Source organism: Lygodium microphyllum, chromosome 8 (assembly GCF_053477565.2).
Source record: "Lygodium microphyllum isolate KBCC chromosome 8, Lygodium_microphyllum_v1.1.10, whole genome shotgun sequence".
Classification (NCBI taxonomy): domain Eukaryota; kingdom Viridiplantae; phylum Streptophyta; class Polypodiopsida; order Schizaeales; family Lygodiaceae; genus Lygodium; species Lygodium microphyllum.
Window position 1 is genome coordinate 49,156,892 of NC_141142.1, and position 20,336 is coordinate 49,177,227.

At 38.7% G+C, this 20,336-nt stretch overlaps 1 protein-coding gene across 3 annotated transcripts; it reads right to left on the minus strand.

The window, feature by feature from the left end:
- Positions 1-1,238: 1,238 nt before the first annotated feature.
- Positions 1,239-6,516, minus strand: LOC148032260 (haloacid dehalogenase-like hydrolase domain-containing protein At2g33255). 3 transcript variants are annotated; one of them, XR_015691597.1, is made up of 6 exons: positions 6,100-6,516; positions 3,567-3,609; positions 3,316-3,376; positions 3,078-3,215; positions 2,157-2,437; positions 1,239-1,666 (listed from the first exon to the last, which is right to left on the minus strand). XR_015691597.1 is itself a non-coding variant. In XM_087682911.1 (5 exons), exons 1-5 carry the CDS (start codon positions 6,371-6,373, stop codon positions 2,285-2,287), a joined length of 669 nt encoding a protein of 222 aa, XP_087539037.1. In that variant the 5' UTR covers positions 6,374-6,516; the 3' UTR covers positions 1,723-2,284. The 3 variants fall into 3 exon arrangements, 1 of the variants encoding a protein (XP_087539037.1); XR_015691598.1 differs by having other exon boundaries at positions 1,246-1,512; XM_087682911.1 differs by lacking the exon at positions 1,239-1,666 and having other exon boundaries at positions 1,723-2,437.
- Positions 6,517-20,336: the final 13,820 nt, after the last annotated feature.

Here is a 20,336-nt window from a genome sequence, read left to right on the forward strand (position 1 = left end):
AACCTACTAATTATTTTTAACTACAGATGATTGTTCAAAAAAGCACTAATTACAAATATTATATACTAATTTAAAAGATTCAACCTTTGCTCTGGCTATGAGATTAAACTATACTACAATCAATATTCCACCTACTTGTAATTTCATCCTCCAATCCAGCTCATCATCATTCTTCTTTCCTTAGCATACTATATTTTGCATCGTCTCCGTGTGCAAACTATGCATTTGGCTAGTCCAACAATGGGTGACCCTAATTGAGAATCCAAGTGGTCATGCAAGTAATTGAGCTAGTACAATCATGAGAAGGTGAGCATGCTAATGCGAATGATTGAAAGAGCACTAAATTATTACAAGCATCAATACCACATAGATCCTCCAATGTATAAGATAGCAATCTTGTCAAGCCCATGAATAGCTAGAGCTAAGATGCTCCCTAGTTTGCCATCCACACTAATAAAGCATGTATCCATTATGAATACTCCTCTCAATAATAAGGTGATCCCATCAATAAATGAAAGACTACCTATTATCAAGCATGTCAACAAGGAGTGGCATATCATCAGTTTGACGACATGGCACGTATTTAGTTGTTTCTATATGCTTTGTAAAGTCTTGGTAAGGATGTGATATCAAAGCAAATCTCCAAGACTCACATCATTGAAACTTCAATACAAAATATCCCCCTCCATATACTTTGTGTAAAGATTATTCGTAATTTTTTTTCTTACCCCTTCCATACCCATGAAAACCCCATTAAGTTTGTGCTATATTTAAATTTTGTAAGTTATATCTAATAATTATATATTTGTTAACTTGGCTTTCCCTCTCATTTCTATGTTCTTGCATAAATCTTGGTGGCAACCTTCTAAACCCAATTTTCGACATTAATTTTCAAAATTAAATACTTCTAAAAGTTAGTTTCAACCCAAAATCTACATACTTGTAAGAGTTCTACTTCAAAATTATCTAGAACAAACCCATATTGTGGGCAATAATTTATAATCAATAGGTAGAGGTCAATTTAAGGCATCACTACCAATTATTAGTTGCATTATTTACAACAAAGCCACTAAATTAAGCAATGTTTATTTTAAGGAACACTAAGTCTAACTCTAAATGTGATGTAAGTTATTTAAATGAGTAAAATATAAGTGAAGTGTAAGGGAAGTCCAATTTTAAGACCACCCTACAACTTTCAAAGCATGACATTAGAGAGAGAGAGAGAGAGAGAGAGAGAGAGAATGACATGGAAATCGAGCATTTATAGACCCCTAAGATAATTTAGACCAAATAGTTCCCTTTTATAAACCTTTTTCAATTATAGAAATCACCCCTTTAAATGCATGAGTGTTCAACACCAGTAAATATCAGCCCCTTTGCCAAAATGACTTGCATTATTACAATTTAGTTTTGAAATGCCAAATGTAAATTGCTGACTTGGCCAAACTACCAACATTTTAACAAGTTTTTTGACTGTAGTTGGGTGGCCCTTTTTGCTCTTTAATGATGTTTCTGTTGTATGGGAAAGTTGTTTGAGTAAGGTGAAATTAAAAGTGTATTCAAAACACTATTAGTTGAGTGCCTAAAGCCTTAGAACATGGGGTGTACTCATACCCCCATGTTCTCATACAACGCTTATTTCTATGAGAGGCAGCTTTGCTCCTTCCTGTTATCCACGATGAAATCAAGAACATATCATTTTAAATTTTATTACTCTCGAGGCTTAGAATATCTGAGAGATGTGATTATCTTTTTCCATGGATACAATATATGTGATTAATATCTAAAAAGATAATCACATCTCTCAGATATTCTAGGCCTGGCCTGTAATTAATATCTAACAAGATAATCACATCTCTCAGATACTCTAGGCCTGGCCTGTTGCATATTGTGATTAATATCTAAAGAGATAATCACATCTCTAAGATATTCTAGGCCTTGAGATAATTGAATTCTCTTCAAGCATAGTGAGTGAACCATATGTTTGACATATTGAAAGATTTAGAGAAGCCTTTCAAGTCTTCTTCATATTGGTTGACACACTCAAAACTTTCATATTCCTTTAATTTATGGAGAAATAAGTAAGCTATATTAAGTTCTTTTTTTAAATTTTTCATTTTTCTTGCTAAAATGACAGGCCTTTTTCATTTTATCACCTTCGGGTTTAATCCTTTTTGTTACTTTGATCGATCTCCATCTCTTGTTCATCTGGTGATTTTGTCCCTTTTCACTTTGATCATATGCTGACTCGCTGCCTTGTCCTCTTCCTTCAAGGACTTAACCTTCAATCCAATGCTGATTCTAGCAGCTCATGCACTTCCTTCAAGGACTTAACCTTGATGCTTGGCTGCTGTTCAGTTGGTAGGCTGGCCAAATCATATTGATCCACCTCATCAAGCAAGCAAGTTAGAGCACCTGCTCGGTTTCCACAAGCAATCTGAAGCCGCAAGGTCAGAACTTTTAACACACGATGCATCTTTTGAACCAAACAGAATTTAACATTTCAAAAAACAAAATCTAGAACTTGTGATAAAACCCAACTTTTATGCTGTGACGACCAACTAGGGCTCCTGGTGGAATGACTTCTAAAAATAACCCATGTCACAGGAAGGATAATGATAAGCATTTGAGACTTCAGAGAAAACTAGTTCTAAGAATGTGTTTGTACCTCGAAATTGTGAAAAAAGACAAACAAAGCCAAAAAGAGGTTCCATATGCAGCTGGATTTGTCTTTCAGAACTGCTGATATCCCAGACTACTGCCCCCATTGATGACTACTCTAGCTTTCCTAGCAGTAATCAAGCAGTCACTAGATAACTCAAGCTGCAGAGCTTCAGTATGTCTCCAATTACTAACTAGTATAGAACCAGTAAGTATAACAGATATTATCTGAGACTAAACGCATGTTCTGATAACTACAATCATAGTTTTGTAATTAATTAGCATGCATGAGGCACCTTGGGCAACCAAGATTTACAAGATTTAAACATGGACATCTGCAAGCAAAAAAAACATGAAAATGCAGCAAGCAGACAAATCTGGCTAATGAGTGCAGGAAGCAACTTCAAGGAACTCACATCATCTTCAGCACAATCGCCAACCATCATGACTTCTGCAGGTGAGACTTTCCATGTTTTACATATGTGAAGCAATGGAGCAGGATTTGGCTTGTAAAGCCCAAACTCTCGGCTCAAGGCCGGTGAAAAATGTCTTATCTGCAAAGTAAAGCAAAAGCCCATTTTTTATCTCCGCTATTATTTTCCATATGATCAGCTTACAATCGATTGCATCTCTAAACAATGCAAAAAAACCCACCCCAAAGCGTTCGTGAAACAAATCAACAGACGCCTTCACATTCCGAGTTAACAAACCTCTCCTAAGCAAAAAGAAAAACATTACCAAAATCCAAGTTACTGTTAAAATCTGTCCATTTGCAGATTCTCTTCTTGATTTGAAATTTTGAAGTACTTTATTAATTTCACAGACCAGAAGCAAATGTATGATTATGTGTAGCAACACTGCTTTGTGACCCTAAAGGCCATGTGGCATCATTTTTTAAAAAGCACCTCAAATTTGTGGCATCCAAAAAGGTGCAAAGTTCCAGTGCTCCTGCAATAGTATTGTCTCATAGTCAAACCTGTGAATCAAGCTTATACAGAAAATGTTCAGAGTAACCTCCAAAGATGTATAATCAAGAAAAAACTTCCCTCTGAGCTCTAACTAGCTTAGATGCCCAAACACTTAGAAAACAATGGATTATCAAATAATTTTCCAAGATGTTTAACAGGAACTAGTTGGACAAGGCCTTATGATTTGGTGTTGTAGAATAAAAAGAATGTAATGTATCCGATTTTTCATGGAATATAAGACACTATTCTCAACTTTAGTTATCGGCTTGTCGATATCATTGTCTACATTTCCAAGGATTTAAGTGTCTCCCGCTGCTGTTACAAGTGAAATTTTTGAATTCTGATTATGTAACACTTCGCAGGACCCTGTGAGAGTTAGGGCAAGCATAAAAACAACCCACTAAAGGAATAATAATAATAGTATTAATCCTTAATAGGTCATTTTTCTGTCATTTTATCCCTAATTAGGCCATTTTTGTAAGAATTTTTGGTACAAAGTGGGCCATTTTTTTCAAATTAACAGCCATCACTTTTTAAGGAAGAAGAGTGAGTAACACAAAGAGGTAGAAAGGCCTTAGCCTGAATTCCTTGCTATCAAAATAGCCATCCAACCTATTAAGCCACTAGTATATCATCAAAGCCCATGGTCACCAAAACATTTCGTCTCATTTCCTGTTTTGAGGTTTTGAGGTTTTGTTTTGCTAACTACCTTGAGGTTTCGAGGTTTCAAAAGTTTTATTTAATAACAATTAAAATTGTATATATTAGTAATATTAGAGGAAGAAAAACAGATCCATATATACTAATATTAGAGGAATAAAATAGATCCATAAAATGAAAATGTCCATTGCACCTAGATCCTAGAGTCAAAAGTTTGAAGCTTAAAACAAAAACATCCAATTCACCCATCATTTAGAAATTAGTATTCACAACTCATAAATCACGTGTAGGCTATAACATACATATAATACACAATTTAAAGTAAAAGTGAAAATTAATGTTCATAAAAATCCTTGTGGGGAAACATTCTTTGCTTGAGGAGGTGAAGGCCCAAGGTAGAGGAGGTGGAGGGTGTGGAAGAGATGGTGGAGGAAGAGGAGAAGTAGGAAGAGATGGAGGAGGAGGAGACGCACAAGGAGGAGGTGTTGGGATGTGCAAAGAGGAGGGCATGGAATGCGGGTTGTAAAAGGAAAACAGCCCACATGTTTTTTGGGTAAAAGAAACCCTTCAATCACTTTCTCATTTCGGCAACCCCGTTTCACGAAACGAAACAAAGTGGGAAGAGACGGAGGGGGAGCTAATTGGACATGCAAGGCAAAGGATGTGGGAAAACTGCAAATTGCAAGAGAAAAACAGCCCACGCGTTTTTTAATTGCATTCGAGAAGAACGAGTAGACCGATCTTGCCATCACACATGAGACCCTAGACTATACTCAATTCAAGGATTAAATTATTCAGTCAATGTCAGTATAATCCTTCTATTCATGATGATGGTTTTTATATCACTAATACAGCTTCTATTTGGTGACAATGGTGCTTCTAAAGCATATCACTTCTTGTCAAGCATTACTTTCATCTATTTCTCATGTACCTTTTGTTAGAGATTTAGTCGTCCCCTGTACAGGCACAAGCAGAGTCTAGCATTGATTACCAACAAAATCTCTCCCCTTTTCTTTATTTTTACTTGAAAGAACAATGTGGTTGAGGTAGGGATAACCAAAAATGTAACTTGGCAATGAGCTTTGTCGTATGAAGTAACACAAGTATGCATATGTCCTCTAAAAATATCCTCCAAATGAAGAACTATTTGAGAGTGTCCTCCAAAAATAGCGTCTTAAAGTTGTTCACTTCAAAGAACATTGGGGTTGAGGGAGGGAGAATTAACAATGGAACCCACAAAGTGTTGGCATGTCCTTCATCTGATGTTTCCTCCCAACTGAATATGAGAACACAAACTTGCATACAGATACATACAAACTATTTCACAGGGTGCTGGTAAATGCATGAAAGCTAAAAGAGATTTGCACAGCATCAGCTCTACATAAGAAGTTATGGATTAGCCATCTGTAGGCCCATAAGATGCTATCTGTATGGCCCTGCACTACAACAAGACGTTATGCATGCAGTTCTGTAAGTACCAGCTGGTGCTGCAAGCAATGTTAGTGTAGTGGAGCCAATAGATTGCCTCAAAAAATTGTGCCCGTCCAAACACACAGCAGATTTCTTCATTTCAACCACTGCCATCGTGTAGATACTTGCAACAGCACAGTAACACTGAGAAATTCTTATTGGTACAATTGATGAACCATACAGGGGACGCGCTCTGCTAAAAAACGTGAGTAACACTCACACACCAGAAGAATGACAAAATGAGCCTGCCTCTTCGGCTAATCAGAAGCTTTTCCAGCGGTAAGCCTCAGCTATACATTAACATTGGACGACGGTTGCACTGAAAACAGTGAGATCTGACCTGACATGATCTGAAGACGTTCCAACCCTTCTTGCTCGTGACGGACGATGACCTTGTAAGCAGCCTCCTGCTTGTCAGGGCTCCAGTGTTGTATCTCGTGCAGGATGTCGATGGAGGAGCCCGAGACAATGCGTGGATGACTGTCGCCGAGCACCTCGCGGTACATCTGCCTGAAATCGATGGCAGGCACAGTGAGGGTGCCGTCCATGTCGAACACTAGTCCCCGCAGCCGCCGTAGCTTGGACGAGAGGGACGATGCAGGGGCAGACACCATCGCTTCTTCGACGGAATCTCCCCTAACGCAGTATGAGTTTGAGACCTTCTGTAGGGGCTGTTCGGTCTGATCAAGGCGTCCCTCGCCGATGACTCCAGAGGCAAATTGGCTTACGCGAGAAATGGGAGTCGTATTGCCTCACCCATATTGGGGCGGGGGGGGGGGGGGGTAGTTTTGGCACCTCATCGCAAAAACCAGTTAGTCGTATTGCCTCACCCATATTGGGGGGGGGGGGGGGGGGGGTAGTTTTGGCACCTCATCGCAAAAACCAGTTTTTTTTTCCCCCCCTTTTAAGGCTTCTCTTAACGGGCCATGCCACCCCCTCTTTTTCAAGGCCAAGTGCTCTAGCACATGGTTGAAGAAGACGGTCCACGATTCCATCAAAGGCTAGATGGGAAGAGCATGTGTCGTAGTCTTTAGGTGTGGGAAGGCCACAACTCCTCTAAAAGAAGTCGCAAAACATGGCACAACTATAATATCATCTCTGCATCCCACACAGCAATGGCACCTTCCAAGAACACGGTGAAGGATAAGGGGTTTATAAATGTGCTCAATGAAAATTCACATTATGGGTCGTTTTATTCCAAATTTCTCTGAGGCACAATGGGGGGGAAATGGGGAGGGTGGTATGCCTGGGATGTGTCTATTTGAGAGCCCCAAATAAAAGCCTCGTCTCCTTTACCACCACTCTCTCTCTTGGTATAAAAAGTGTTGGTTTAATTTCAAATCAGTAGCCTATTTATTTGGGATCTCCCTACTTCATAAGGAGCCTATGCCTCTTTCAACATCCACTGCTGGCTATTAGTTTGTACCTTTCTCATTCAAACCAAAAGCATATGGTCTATAAGAAAAAAAACTAATGCTTTCTCTTTGTAAACTCCTCAATAGCAACCCTCAAATAGCGGGCAAATAGCATTGTACCTTCCTTCCACATAAAGATAAAATAAAAAGCTATGTCTACAAAATCCTACCATACGGTTTTGTTGAAATAGGCCTCACATTTACCAATGACTAGGTGCTTTCTCTTCTAATTGCCTTATCATCCTCTACATGCTAAGACCAGTTACTTCAACCTATGAGGACACACCATCCTCCATGATCTCTCTATAAGGATCATATTGAATATTGAGACCCAATATCCTCCTCATAACTAGACTTAGGAGGGGTACAATTACATGTCAAGGCCCCCTCAAGTCTTTGGGTCCTTGCTTTATCTTTTGATCTTATGCATATGTGGAAGATCAAAAGTATGCTTGAGATATGAACTTCAAGCTCAACCATAATTTTTAGAAGAATACAATATTTGAAAAGAAAATCATTCATCAGACACTCTTATGTTAGGCCACCAAATATGGATGCCATGAAAAAATTTACTTAGCTTGGTTGTGCACGTCATGAGTGTCATGCATGGTACACAATATATAGGGTTCATTGATTGAATTTTATCTTAAAGCACTCCTCTCACCCTTCAATTGTTTTGTGAAGGGAAGAGAAGGAAAGTGTGTACGTGTGTAATTTTGTGAAAGGAGAGAGAGAGAGAGAGAGAGAGAGAGAGAGAGAGAGAGAGAGAGAGAGAGAGCATGGTGAGCATGGCATAGAGAAAGGGTCAACACAGTCTTAGTAGGTCTACCTTCCCTTGAGCTAGCGTGGCAGAAAGGATCTAAGGTATCATCATCATCATCATCCATCGGATCATCATTCTTACTATGAACATTTCTACAAGTCTTGGTAGAGAGCTAGTCTTGCAATCTATAGCTCCCCTTTGCATTCAATCAAATCTCAAGAAGGCAAAGGCGGAGTCATTATAAATGTAGTACTTCAAAGATCCCCTGCGGTGGTGGGATCTGAGACAATTGCAACAGCAAGGTAGTTTTTCCCAATATATCTAATTACAATGTATTCAACCTTTGTATCTAATTATGACGTATTCAACCTCTGCAAAACATGAAATATTGTGATGTCATCTAATTATGACATATTCAACCTCTGCAAAACATGAAATCTTGTGAGCTCTCATAGAAACATGTATTTTTCTTTCACCTCAGTACAATCCCAAGCCAATGCAAGGTCTCTAGATTTCAAGCATAAAGTGACAGTAAAGGCCTTATGGTTGGATTGCTGGTACAATCCAACTTGGGGTTTTGAAGAGCTCAGAAAAATTGCATCAATGCTAACACTTGAACTAAGCAAAGTGAAGCCTCAAGAGGATAAAGGAGCTACTTTTCTAGAGGAGACTGCTCATGTTGTGGGACTTTTGAAGGCTTGTGCAAAGAAAAATGATCGATTCAAGGGCACAAGTCTACATGAGGACATTCTCAAATGAAGATTTCTTGAAAGAAGCCCCTATGTTGCAAGCACTTTAATAATTATGTATGCTAAATGTAGGGCTCTTGCAAAAGCACAACAAGCGCTTGACAAAGGTATTATTCATGATGGATTCTCTTGGACTACACTGATTGCAGCATATGCACAAAATGGCCACGGTGATGAAGCTCTAAAATGCTTTGATAAGATGCGGCACAAAGGCCAGTTTTGTGATTTAGTCGCCCTTTACTGATGCCAGGAGGCATATTCCACGGTGGATTCCGTGCCACAGTGGATTCCGTGAGGTTTTACGGTGGATTCCGTAAACTTTGATGACCGGGGCTCATACACAAAGTGGATTCTTTGTGCAAGAAGTTGATGGGGATGCCTGTCCTTTTCGGGCGTTTCATTAATTTAGTGTGTACATGGGTGATTCCATAGCGGGTGATTCCGCAAAATGCATATTACATTAATAAATGTTTATGAGTTTAGAGTGCGCACTCGTAATAAATTAAGGTTAGGATTTATTTCTAACCAGTTGATTTATTTATGTAGCTGAAGACTGCTAGGTATTCACTTTTGTCGGTTTAATTGTATTATTTTACTAACGATTGTGAATGCTTCAGTTGATGTGTAGAGATAGCAGTAGTGGCGGAGGAAAGCATTGGAGGATAGCGAGTATTCGATCTATGGATTATATTCCGATAGGCGCCATGCCTATATTTTGTCATGCCTATTTATTGAGGCATCGATTATTTATTATTATTTTGTATGCGCATGGGCGCACGGTTATGTTATTTCTATTTGGACATTGTATTGGGCGTGCTAGACTCTTTGGACACCGTCCATTAGCTTTATTCCTATTTTTGTGTAAAAGCAAACTCAAAACCTAAAAGCTTGTTATATTTTTGTAAATTGGGCTATTATTGAGCATGAAGAAGAAATATACATAAAATACATTCTTTGTGAAGCGCTCACACAAGGCATGGGGGGAGATTGCACCCAATTGGTCTCTTGCTCTTGTCGTTCATGCTTTTTACCTTGTAACTTGTGCAAAAAGTAGAGTTCATTGTTCTTGGGGACCTTCCAGCATTCACTACGCGAGCATACAGCGACCGATCTGCGCACCAGTGGTATCAGAGCGGAGCTGAGATCAAGAGCTTCCAATCGCTACCCATCTCGTGCGAAGGCGGAGCTCCTGGAACGATCGGGCTCTACGGTCAATCTCGTCATGAACCGTCAATACAGGCAGACTTCTGGCGATCAAGAACCCCTATTTTTGTCATTAGATCGCGAAGGACCGGGCTACAGAGATGGAGGACCACTCCTTCATCCCCTTCAACAAGTCGTGGCTACACAGAGAGATAAGTCATCAATTTTCGACTTTTCAAGCTTTAAGCTTTAAAGCTTAGAGACCTTAGAAGAAGCTTAAAGCTTCGAATTTAATCGTGAAGCCTCTAAGTAGCTCTGAAAATCACGCGGCGGCACAAAAACGCTCCCCCCCCTCACGATCTGCACCGTTTTACTCCTATTAAGCTCTAAGCTTAATCAATCAAGCTAAGTCAAGTAAGGCAAATCACTTCTACAAGTCACAAACTCCAGGTCACACCCAACGAAATCAAGTTCTGCAAGTATTTTTTTATCAAGTTCTGCAAGTTCCATAAATCGAATAAGTTTTGCAAGTTTGCAACTCTGCAAGTCACATAAGTCTGCAACTCTGCAAGTCAGACAAGTCAACTAGAGTCAGAACTGACTTGTGCTCAAAACTCCTAGAAGGACTGTTCCTGCGCAGAAACTCCGAACTGCAAAGTTGTTCATTGGAAGGTACTCTACCCATACGCAGGTTTGCTGAAGCATTTTCAGCATACGAAGAAGGACAAATCGCAGATTTTTCGAAGATTGAGAAAGCTATACCCAAAAACACATAAGCCTTGTAAATCCCGAACTTGAGCTACGCTCATCCCACTAACTAGATTTTGAGTGAGAAAGGTCTTTTTGAGTTTTGCACGATGACGGAACCACATATGGATGATCTTATGGCTGAAGGCGACCTACCTGAGCCTACGATGGAGCAAAAGCTGGACTTAATCATGATGCAATTGGAAGAGGAACGAAGGGCTAGGCAAGCATTGCAAGCTCAATTGGCAAATTTACAAAAAGCGTCTACCGATAAAGAAGAACCTCAAGCTGAAGATCTGATTCGACGTACCATCGACGCAACTCTTGAAGCTCAAACCATCTGCAAGGAATCAAAGATAAGTAAAAGAAGTTTCAAATTCCGTATTTTCAATGGCATATGAGAAGGAAAAACTGTTCTAGCATTCATAAGTCAGTTTGATGACTATTTCCATGAAGAAACCTATGCAGAAAAAGATAAAATCAAGTGTGTTACTAATCATTTAGTAGACAGAGCATCTCTTTGGTGGACTGTAGTACGCAAGAGCATAGAATGTCCTGATACTTGGGAGAATTTCAAGAAGAAGTTCATGCAGAATTTCCTTCCACCACAATTTCATGAGAAAGCTATTAAGCAATGGGATCTTCTCCAACAACGGGATCGTGAGCCTATTCCTCAGTATACAGAGCGTTTTTGGAATGCATTACTCCAGTTACGCATGCTTGAAGACGTACCAGAAGCGACACATAAGCGCAAGTATATGTCTGGACTCCTTGGGCATTACTACGCTGAAGTTAACATGTTCAAGCCTGCTACTCTTGAAGACGCCATTTCACTAGCTCACGACACTGAAGACAAGCTACGAGGTAGAGACAGACGACCACAGCAATTCCAAGCCAATGGTAACTATGGATCTAAACAATTCAATTCCAATTTTAGAAGATTTAATCTAGGTCGTTTCTCTTCATCATCTTTCCGCAAGAATTGGGCAAAACCACCTGCATTACCATCCAATGTCAATCAAAACCCTAAGCCTATTCCACAGCCAAATCCTAATGTACCTAGACTTCCTGCCATAGCAAACAATGTAACCAAAGCCAAGCCAATAATATGCTATAAATGCAACCAGCCTGGACAACTAGCAGCAAATTGTCATTCAAAGAAGCCACCTGCCCATATCAACTACCTTGGAGCAATGGACGAAGACAAACATGAAGATATGCCTGATTTCACTGAAGATGAGGACGACACTACTACTACTTTCGATACTTTACCAGGTATGCCTACTCCACATTCATTATTGACTATAAAATGTTTGGTACATGGAAAGGAAAAGACTATTTTGCATGATGACGGTAGTACTCATGATTTTATTTCAGCAAAATTAGTAAAGGAACTGAAATTACACACTGTACCTACGCATTATCGCATAAAAGCTGCATTCTTAGGCACTAAGTATAATGGTACACAGGAAGTGCAAGACTTAGAGATTCAAATTGGTCAATACATTGAAAGAAGAAATTTCTTAGTTGTTCCATTACAGTCGAGTGACATTATTTTAGGTATGCCTTGGCGTCACCAGCATAACCCAGATTTAGATTATTCCACACACTCAATGAATATTAATTTTCAAGGAAAATCTATTACATTATATGGTATGCATGTATCTAATGTTTTTCCACTGCTTTCACATACTCAAGCTAAACGTGCATTACACAAGAGTAGTAAATCCTATCTCATTTGGATGAATGAACTGCAAGTAAAAGAAAGTCATATGCATCCTAGGCATAAAGAATTTCTTGCATATTTTAAGGACTGTTTTGCAGAAGACCTACCACCTGGTTTACCTCCTTCACGTCCAGAAGACCATAAGATAGATTTGATCCCTGGCACACAACCACCTTGCAAAGCACCATATAGGCACAACTAGATAGAGCAAAAAGAAATCCAAAGTCAAGTTGAAGAATTACTAAATAGAGGATTGATTAGACCTAGTAGTTCTCCATTCGATGCACTTGTTCTGTTAGTCAAGAAAAAGAATAATACTTATTGTATGTGCATTGACTATCGAGCTTTAAATAAAATCACTGTAAAGAATAGGTATCCTATTCCTAGAGTTGATGACCTTATGGACAAACTGCAAGGCTCTGCTATATTTAGTAAAATTGACCTTAAGTCTGGTTATCATCAAGTGAGACTAGATAAGTCTGACATATTCAAGACTGCATTTAGAACATAGTTTGGTCATTACGAATTTTTAGTGATGCCATTTGGATTGACTAATGCACCTGCTACGTTTAGTAGAATGATGAACCGTATATTTCTGAAATATCAGTATTGTGTAATTGTCTTCTTTGATGATATTTTGGTGTTTAGTCAAAATGAGAAAGAACATTATGAGCATTTGTCATTGGTTTTTCAGTTATTGAAAGAAAATCAACTATATGCAAATCCTGAAAAGAGTGAATTCTTTAAAACAGAAATTGAGTATTTAGGTCATATTGTATCATTTGATGGAATTAAAGTTGATCCTAAGAAAATTGATGCAATATTGAATTGGCCTGTACCTAAAAATGTGCATGAGTTACGCTCATTCCTTGGTCTTGCTAGTTTCTATAGGAAGTTTGTACGTAATTTTTCATTACTTGCTTTACCATTAACCAAACTTCTGAAGAAAGGAATTGTCTATCATTGGTCCGAAAATCAACAGAAATCCTTTGACTTACTGAAACATGCATTAACCCATGCCCCTGTTCTACAATTGCCTAATTTTAATAGACCATTCTTTCTAGTAGTGATCGATGCTAGTGGATTAGGAATAGGAGCTGTACTTATACAAAACAATCATCCTATAGCCTATTCTAGTTGTAAGCTGAAACCCTCTGAGCTGAAATATTCCGCATATGACAAAGAACTATTAGCACTTGTACAAGCATTAAGACAGTGGAAACACTACTTAATGGGTTCAGAATTTATGATTAAGACCGATCAGCAAAGTATTAGACATTTACTTAGCCAACCTCAAATCTCTGACCGACATATCAAATGGGCCTCCTTTATTCAAATTTTTCATCCTATCATTCAATACCAACCCGGAAAAGAAAATGTAGTGGCTGATGCATTGAGTAGAAGACCTGCCATTCATAATATTTCTGTCATATCTTTTGATTCTTTGATTGCTATGAAAGATACATATCATCATGATATTACTTTTCATGTTGATTGGAATAAATTAGTTCAAAATAATTTCATTCCTATTGATTCATCGTCATATAATGAAGGATTTATGTTTTATGAAAAGAGATTGTGTGTTACAATTCCATTCCGATCTTTTGTTTTGAATGAAATTCATTGTTCCCCATATCAAGGTCATAGAGGTATCATATCTACCTTACGTACATTAACTGAAGATTTTTATTGGCCGCATATGGATGATGATGTATCTAACTTTGTTTTTGAATGTTTGATTTGTCAAAGAGTTAAGAGACATCATGGTAAACAGTATGGATTACTTATGCCTTTGTCTATTCCATCTAAACCTTGGGAACAAATTTCTATGGATTTCATTACTGGTTTACCTAATACTAAATCTAACCATGATATGATTTCGACAGTTGTAGATAGATTTAGTAAACAATCATATTTCATTCCATGTAAGAAAACTTTAACAGCATCACAAGCAGCACAATTATTTTTGAAAACTGTTTTTACCACCATTCTAGATCTTTTACGTGCATATACTATTTCTAAACCTCAGACATGGGACACACATTTGCATTTATTACAGTTTGCATATAACAATACACCACACACATCTACAAAGAAAGCACCGTTTGAAGTCATTTATGGATATAGATTATCTACACCTGTTGCATCTTTGTCAAATAGAATTCAAAGTGCTGATGATATTGCTAGTATGCATAACAGTATTTTTGATGAGGTTAAAGATATGATTGCTAAAGCCCAGCAATCATATACCAAACAAGCCAACAAGAGAAGACAAGCAATGAATTTCAAAGTTGATGACTATTTTTGGTTGAGAATAGAAAAACGTAGACTGCAAAGTGTAGATAGACACCCAGTTGTGAAATTAGCCCCTAGATTCTATGGACCATTTAGGATCATTCATAAAATTAATGATAATGCATTCAAGTTAGAATTACCACCTCATTGGAAAATACACAACACATTTCACATTAGTTTATTGAGACCATTTAGAGGCCAATTACCTGTACACCCTGTTTATGAAAATCCACCTTTATTAGAGGAAGAGACTGAAATACTTGAACCAGAAGCTATTATAGACACTGACTTTATGACCACTAGAATTGGCCGAAGGTATTCTAGATATCTAGTTAAATTTAAGAACCATCCTGTAGAGGAAGCACAATGGATGCACGCTAGAGACTTAAATGCTTTCCCCACTCTGCTAGCTCCACATTGAGCTAATAGCAATTGAGGTCAATTGCTATCCCACCCCGGGGGTATGATGCCAGGAGGCATATTCCACGGTGGATTTCGTGAGGTTTTACGGTGGATTCCGTAAACTTTGATGACCGGGGCTCATACACAAAGTGGATTCTTTGTGCGAGAAGTTGATGGGGACGCCTTTCCTTTTCGGGCGTTTCATTAATTTAGTGTGTACATGGGTGATTCCATAGCGGGTGATTTCGCAAAATGCATATTAAATTAATAAACGTTTATGAGTTTAGAGTGCGCACTCGTAATAAATTAAGGTTAGGATTTATTTCTAACCAGTTGATTTATTTATGTAGCTGAAGACTGCTAGGTATTCACTTTTGTCGGTTTAATTGTATTATTTTACTAACGATTGTGAATGCTTCAGTTGATGTGTAGAGATAGCAGTAGTGGCGGAGGAAAGCATTGGAGGATAGCGAGTATTCGATCTATGGATTATATTCCAATAGGTGCCACGCCTATATTTTGTCATGCCTATTTATTGAGGCATCGATTATTTATTATTATTTTGTATGCGCATGGACGCACGGTTATGTTATTTCTATTTGGACATTGTATTGGGCATGCCAGACTCTTTGGGCACCGTCCATTAGCTTTATTCCTACTTTTGTGTAAAAGTAAACTCAAAAGCTAAAAGCTTGTTATATTTTTGTAAATTGGGCTATTATTGAGCATGAATAAGAAATATACATAAAATACATGCTTTGTGAAGCGCTCACACAAGGCATGGGGGGAGATTGCACCCAATTGGTCTCTTGCTCTTGTCGTTCATGCTTTTTACCTTGTAACTTGTGCAAAAAGTAGAGTTCATTGTTCTTGGGGACCTTCCGGCATTCACTACGCGAGCATACAACGACCGATTTGCGCACCATTTACACATGCATTGAAAGCTTGTACTAGCATATGAGCACTCAATAAGGACAAAAATAATCACGATGAGATTGTTAGATTAATATTGTTGGAGAAATATATTGTACTCGGCAATGCCTTGGTGAAAATGTGTGCCAAGTGTGATATTTTGGGAAAAGCACGAGTGTTGGATGAGCTTCCTATCCAAGTTGTAGTCAGTTGGAATGCACTACTTGGAGCGTATGCATGGGCAAGGCAAAGAAGAAATGCAATGTTTCGATAATATGGAACATGGGGGACAATCCCCCAATGTAGCCACCTTTATTTGTGCCTTGGAGCACTCTTCCTGCCCATGCATACGCTCCAAGTAGTGCATTCCAACTGACTACAACTTGGATAGGAAGCTCATCCGGGCACCCGTGCTTTTCCCAAAATATCACACTTGGCACACATTTTCACCAAGGCATTGCCCAGTTCAATATATTTCTCCAACAATATTAATCTAACAATCTCATCGTGATTATTTTTGTCCTTATTGAGTGCTCATATGCTAATCTCTCTCTCTCTCTCTCTCTCTCTCTCTCTCTCTCTCTCTCTCTCTCTCTCTCTCTCTCTCCTACTACATTCTCGTTCTCTGGCAGCAGCAGTTCGTTGCACTAATGGCATGAGGGTTGTAAGGTTGTGGATTGGCTCCCCACCATCGATTTGTAGTGGGTGATGTTGGTGCCTGTGGACTGGTTCACGGAGCCACATCGAGTTGCAGCACATGCTTCTCTTTAGCCCGGACGGCCCCCACAATGCCTCTCATCTAGCCTGCTGGTGGATGGTGCCCCCACGGTGCCTCTCAATGGCGCCCCCATTATGCCTCTCATCCTGCACGTCAAGGTAGCTTCTCCTCACTTTGAGTATGATTCCTTCCCTTGGGCTAACCTTTCCTTTTTTTCCCTCAAGGTGCCATGCCCTCCTCATTTTCTCTCCTCTTCACGATTTTTTTTCGAAGGCTAATAATAGCTTACTAATCCTTTACCCTCCATAATCTCCATTAGCCATGAACCATCCTTTCTTCCACCCTTTTAGACTTTCCTTTTCTCCTTTCCAAGAAGCAAGCTCCTCCTTTGCATGCATCCCAAAGGCTATCAATAGCCTTGTTGTACATTGCTAAGGTTTTCTGAAGGATTTAGGGACCTAAGTTTGTGACACACAAATTTAACATCCAAAATCCTCCGTAGTACCCTTCATGCATTGATGTATAGCTTATAATTATACCTTTCTAACTATTCGATGTCTATTAGGGTTGCAAAGCCTCAGATGGGGAATATACATGATTATGTACAGGTTTAGGAAGGGCTCGTGTGTTTGTAGTAACATTAAGTGGGCTATGTGTTCACTCCAAAGCAACGTATAATAAATTTCATGTTGGCTTATGTAGGGTCGATGTCTTGGTAGAAAATGATTGTTAGTGGCAACATAAAGTGAGTAGTAAGGTTATACGAAATGGTGGGTTAGTGCCTTGTAGAGTTGTTTAGCATCTTGTAGAGTTGTTTAGCAATGTGGTGGCTGTGTGTTTTGAGTTGGCAGTGTAAGTGGATAACAAACAATGTAAATACTTGCGTGTTTGTAGCATGCTGTGTGTTTGTAGATGCATTAAATGGGCTATGTGGTCTCTCCAAAGCAACGTACAATGGATTTCTTGTTAGCTTTCGAAGGGTCGGTGGCTTGGTAGAAAATGATTGTCAGTGGCAATGTAAAGTGAGTGGTAAGGTTATAAGCAATGGTGGATTAGTGCCTTGTAGGGTTGGTTAGCATCCTATGAGTTGGTAACAAGCAATGTGGTGGCTATGTATTTTGAGTTGGCAATGCAAGTGGATAATAAACAATGTAAATGCTCATGTGTGTGTAGTGGTCTATGTGTTCATAGTAGCATTAAGTGGGCCATGTGTTCATTCCAAAGTAATGTGCAATGGATTTGTTTTTAGCTTGTAGGGTTTGTGGCTTGATAGAAAATGATTGTTAGTGGCAGTGCAAAGTGAGTAGCAAGGTTAATGGGCAATGGTGGATTAGTGCCTTGTAGGGTTGGTTAGCATCTTGTGAGTTGGCAAAAGAAGAAAATGTGGCAACTATGTGTTTTGAGTTGGCAATGTAAGTGGGTAACAAACAATTAAGTGCTCGTATGTTTGTAGTAGCATTAAGTAGGCCATGTATTCATTCCAAAGCAACATACACTAGATTTCTTTTTAGCTTGTAAAGTTGGTGGCTTGGTAGAAAATTATTGTTAGTGGTAGCACAAGGTGAGTAGCAAGGTTATAAGCAATGGTGGGTTATTACCTTCTTGTATGGTTGATTAGTGCCTTGTGGGTGGGGTGATAATAAATGTGGTGGCTATGTGTTTTGAGTTGGCAATGTAAGTGTGTAACAAACAATGTAGATGCTCGTGTGTTTGTAGTAGCATTAAGTGGTCCATGTGTCCATTCCGAAACTATGTACAATGGATTTCTTATTAGCTTTGGTAGGGTTGGTAGCTTGGTAGAAAATGATTGTTAGTGGCAACCCAAAGTGATTATAGCAAGGTTATAAGCAATGGTGGTTTATTGCCTTGTTGTATGGTTGATTAGTGCCTTGTGGGTGGGTAACAAAAAATGTGGTGGCTATGTGTTTTGAGTTGGCAATGTAAGTGGGTAACAAACAATGTAGATGCTTGTGTGTTTATAGAGGGCTATGTGTTTGTAGTAGCATTAAGCATGCCATGTGTCCATTCCAAAGCAATGTACAATGGATTTCTTGTTAGCTTTTGTAGGGTTTGTGGCTTGGTAGAAAATGATTGTCAATGGCAATGCAAAGTGATTATCGAGGTTATAAGCAATGGTGGGTTATTGCCTTGTAGGGTTGGTTAGCACCTTGTGAGTTGGTAATAAGAAAATGTGATAACTATGTGTTTTGAGTTGGCAATGTAAGTGGGTAACAAACAATGTAAATGCTCGTGTGTTTGTGGCATGCTATGTGTTTGTACTAGCATTAAGTGGGCCATGTGTTCATTCCAAAGCAATGTACAATGGATTTATTGTTAGCTTTTGTAGGGTTGGTGGCTTGGTAGAAAATGATTGTGTTTGTGGCACGCTATGTGTTTGTACTAGCATTAAGTGGGCCATGTGCTCATTCCAAAGCAATGTACAATGGATTTATTGTTAGCTTTTGTAGGGTTGGTGGCTTGGTAGAAAATGATTATTAGTGGTTAGTGGTTAGAGGCATGGTCACCATTGTGACATGTGGATAAAGGATGGGTTAGGCTTTGTAGAAACCTTTAGTGGTGCTACAAGTGGATAGAAGATTGGTTATGCTTTATGGCAATAGCTTGGCAATTGGTTAGTCATGGCAAAGCTACACTAAAAGATTGTAGCAAAGAATCTAGGGTATAAGACTAAACGCAAAAAAGCTCATCAAAATTCATATTATCATCTCCCAAATTAGTAAACATGATGAACTATGTTGGTAGTCTCCACCAATACCTATGTGTGAAATTCCTATCTAACTGAGTATAGCAATGTTTTTAGCAATACTAGGTAAGTATCTTGTAGCATTTGGGGTTGATAGCAATCATGTCTAGAGGCGTAGGTAGACGGTTTTAGGGTTGGTTTGTGATTTGCATATTGGGTAACACTAAGTGTGGCAATGTTACATTGAGCACATAAATGCAAATGGGATACATCAAGTATTTTTAAATGTAGCAATGTAAGTGGCATTAAGTAGCAATGTAAATGATTTGTTAGTTAGCACATTATAGAGTGACATTAAGATTGGCAAGTGTAATATTGTTAGTAAGCAAGTGCTAATGCTAAAAAGAGACCAATTGGCATTTCTAACAGGTTAAGTCTTATTCTTGATTGAGGGTCAAATCATTCATGGTGGTATGATATTCACTAAATAGTCATTTTCTCGTAAAAGAGTCTAAGTCTCTTGTTTCATGATTAATAAAAGAAAGAGAGAATGTTTGTAATAGCTTAAAAATGGTACCTTGGTCCCACATCTTCGTGGCTTGGCACCAAGGGACATTGTAATAATAAGTAGAGTCATGTGACTTATTTAAGGTTGTTATAGATTATGTATCTTCAAGCTTACCTACATAAACATGAGTTTGGTTGGAATGTGCAATTTTATGTGTTTGGGATGCACCCTCTAATAGGTCATACAATCTTATGTGTGACCTTCATGGGGCATCTCTCTTGAGAAATAAGGTTTCAAGTTACATTTAGGTACCCAACATCTCATGTTCCTTGTTTTTTATCGATTGAGCATTGTAATACATGGAGTAATTCATTGAAAACCATGTGAAGCAAAGAAAAAACATTTTAAAAGCATTACATTGGCAAGCATTTTAGCAAACAGAGCAACACACAAGGAGATCATAATGCAGATTAGACACCAAGTATTGGTGTGTAT

What these genes read in the sequence shown, in the direction of transcription:
- LOC148032260 (XM_087682911.1), bottom strand. Translation starts at nt 6,373, where the DNA reads ATGGTGTCTGCCCCTGCATCGTCCCTCTCGTCCAAGCTACGGCGGCTG. An exon ending in TTGGATGCCACAAATTTGAG is followed by an intron (nt 3,377 to 3,566) that starts GTGCTTTTTAAA and finishes CTTTTTGCTTAG; the next exon opens with GAGAGGTTTGTTAACTCGGA. An exon ending in GCGATTGTGCTGAAGATGAT is followed by an intron (nt 2,438 to 3,077) that starts GTGAGTTCCTTG and finishes TTGCGGCTTCAG; the next exon opens with ATTGCTTGTGGAAACCGAGC.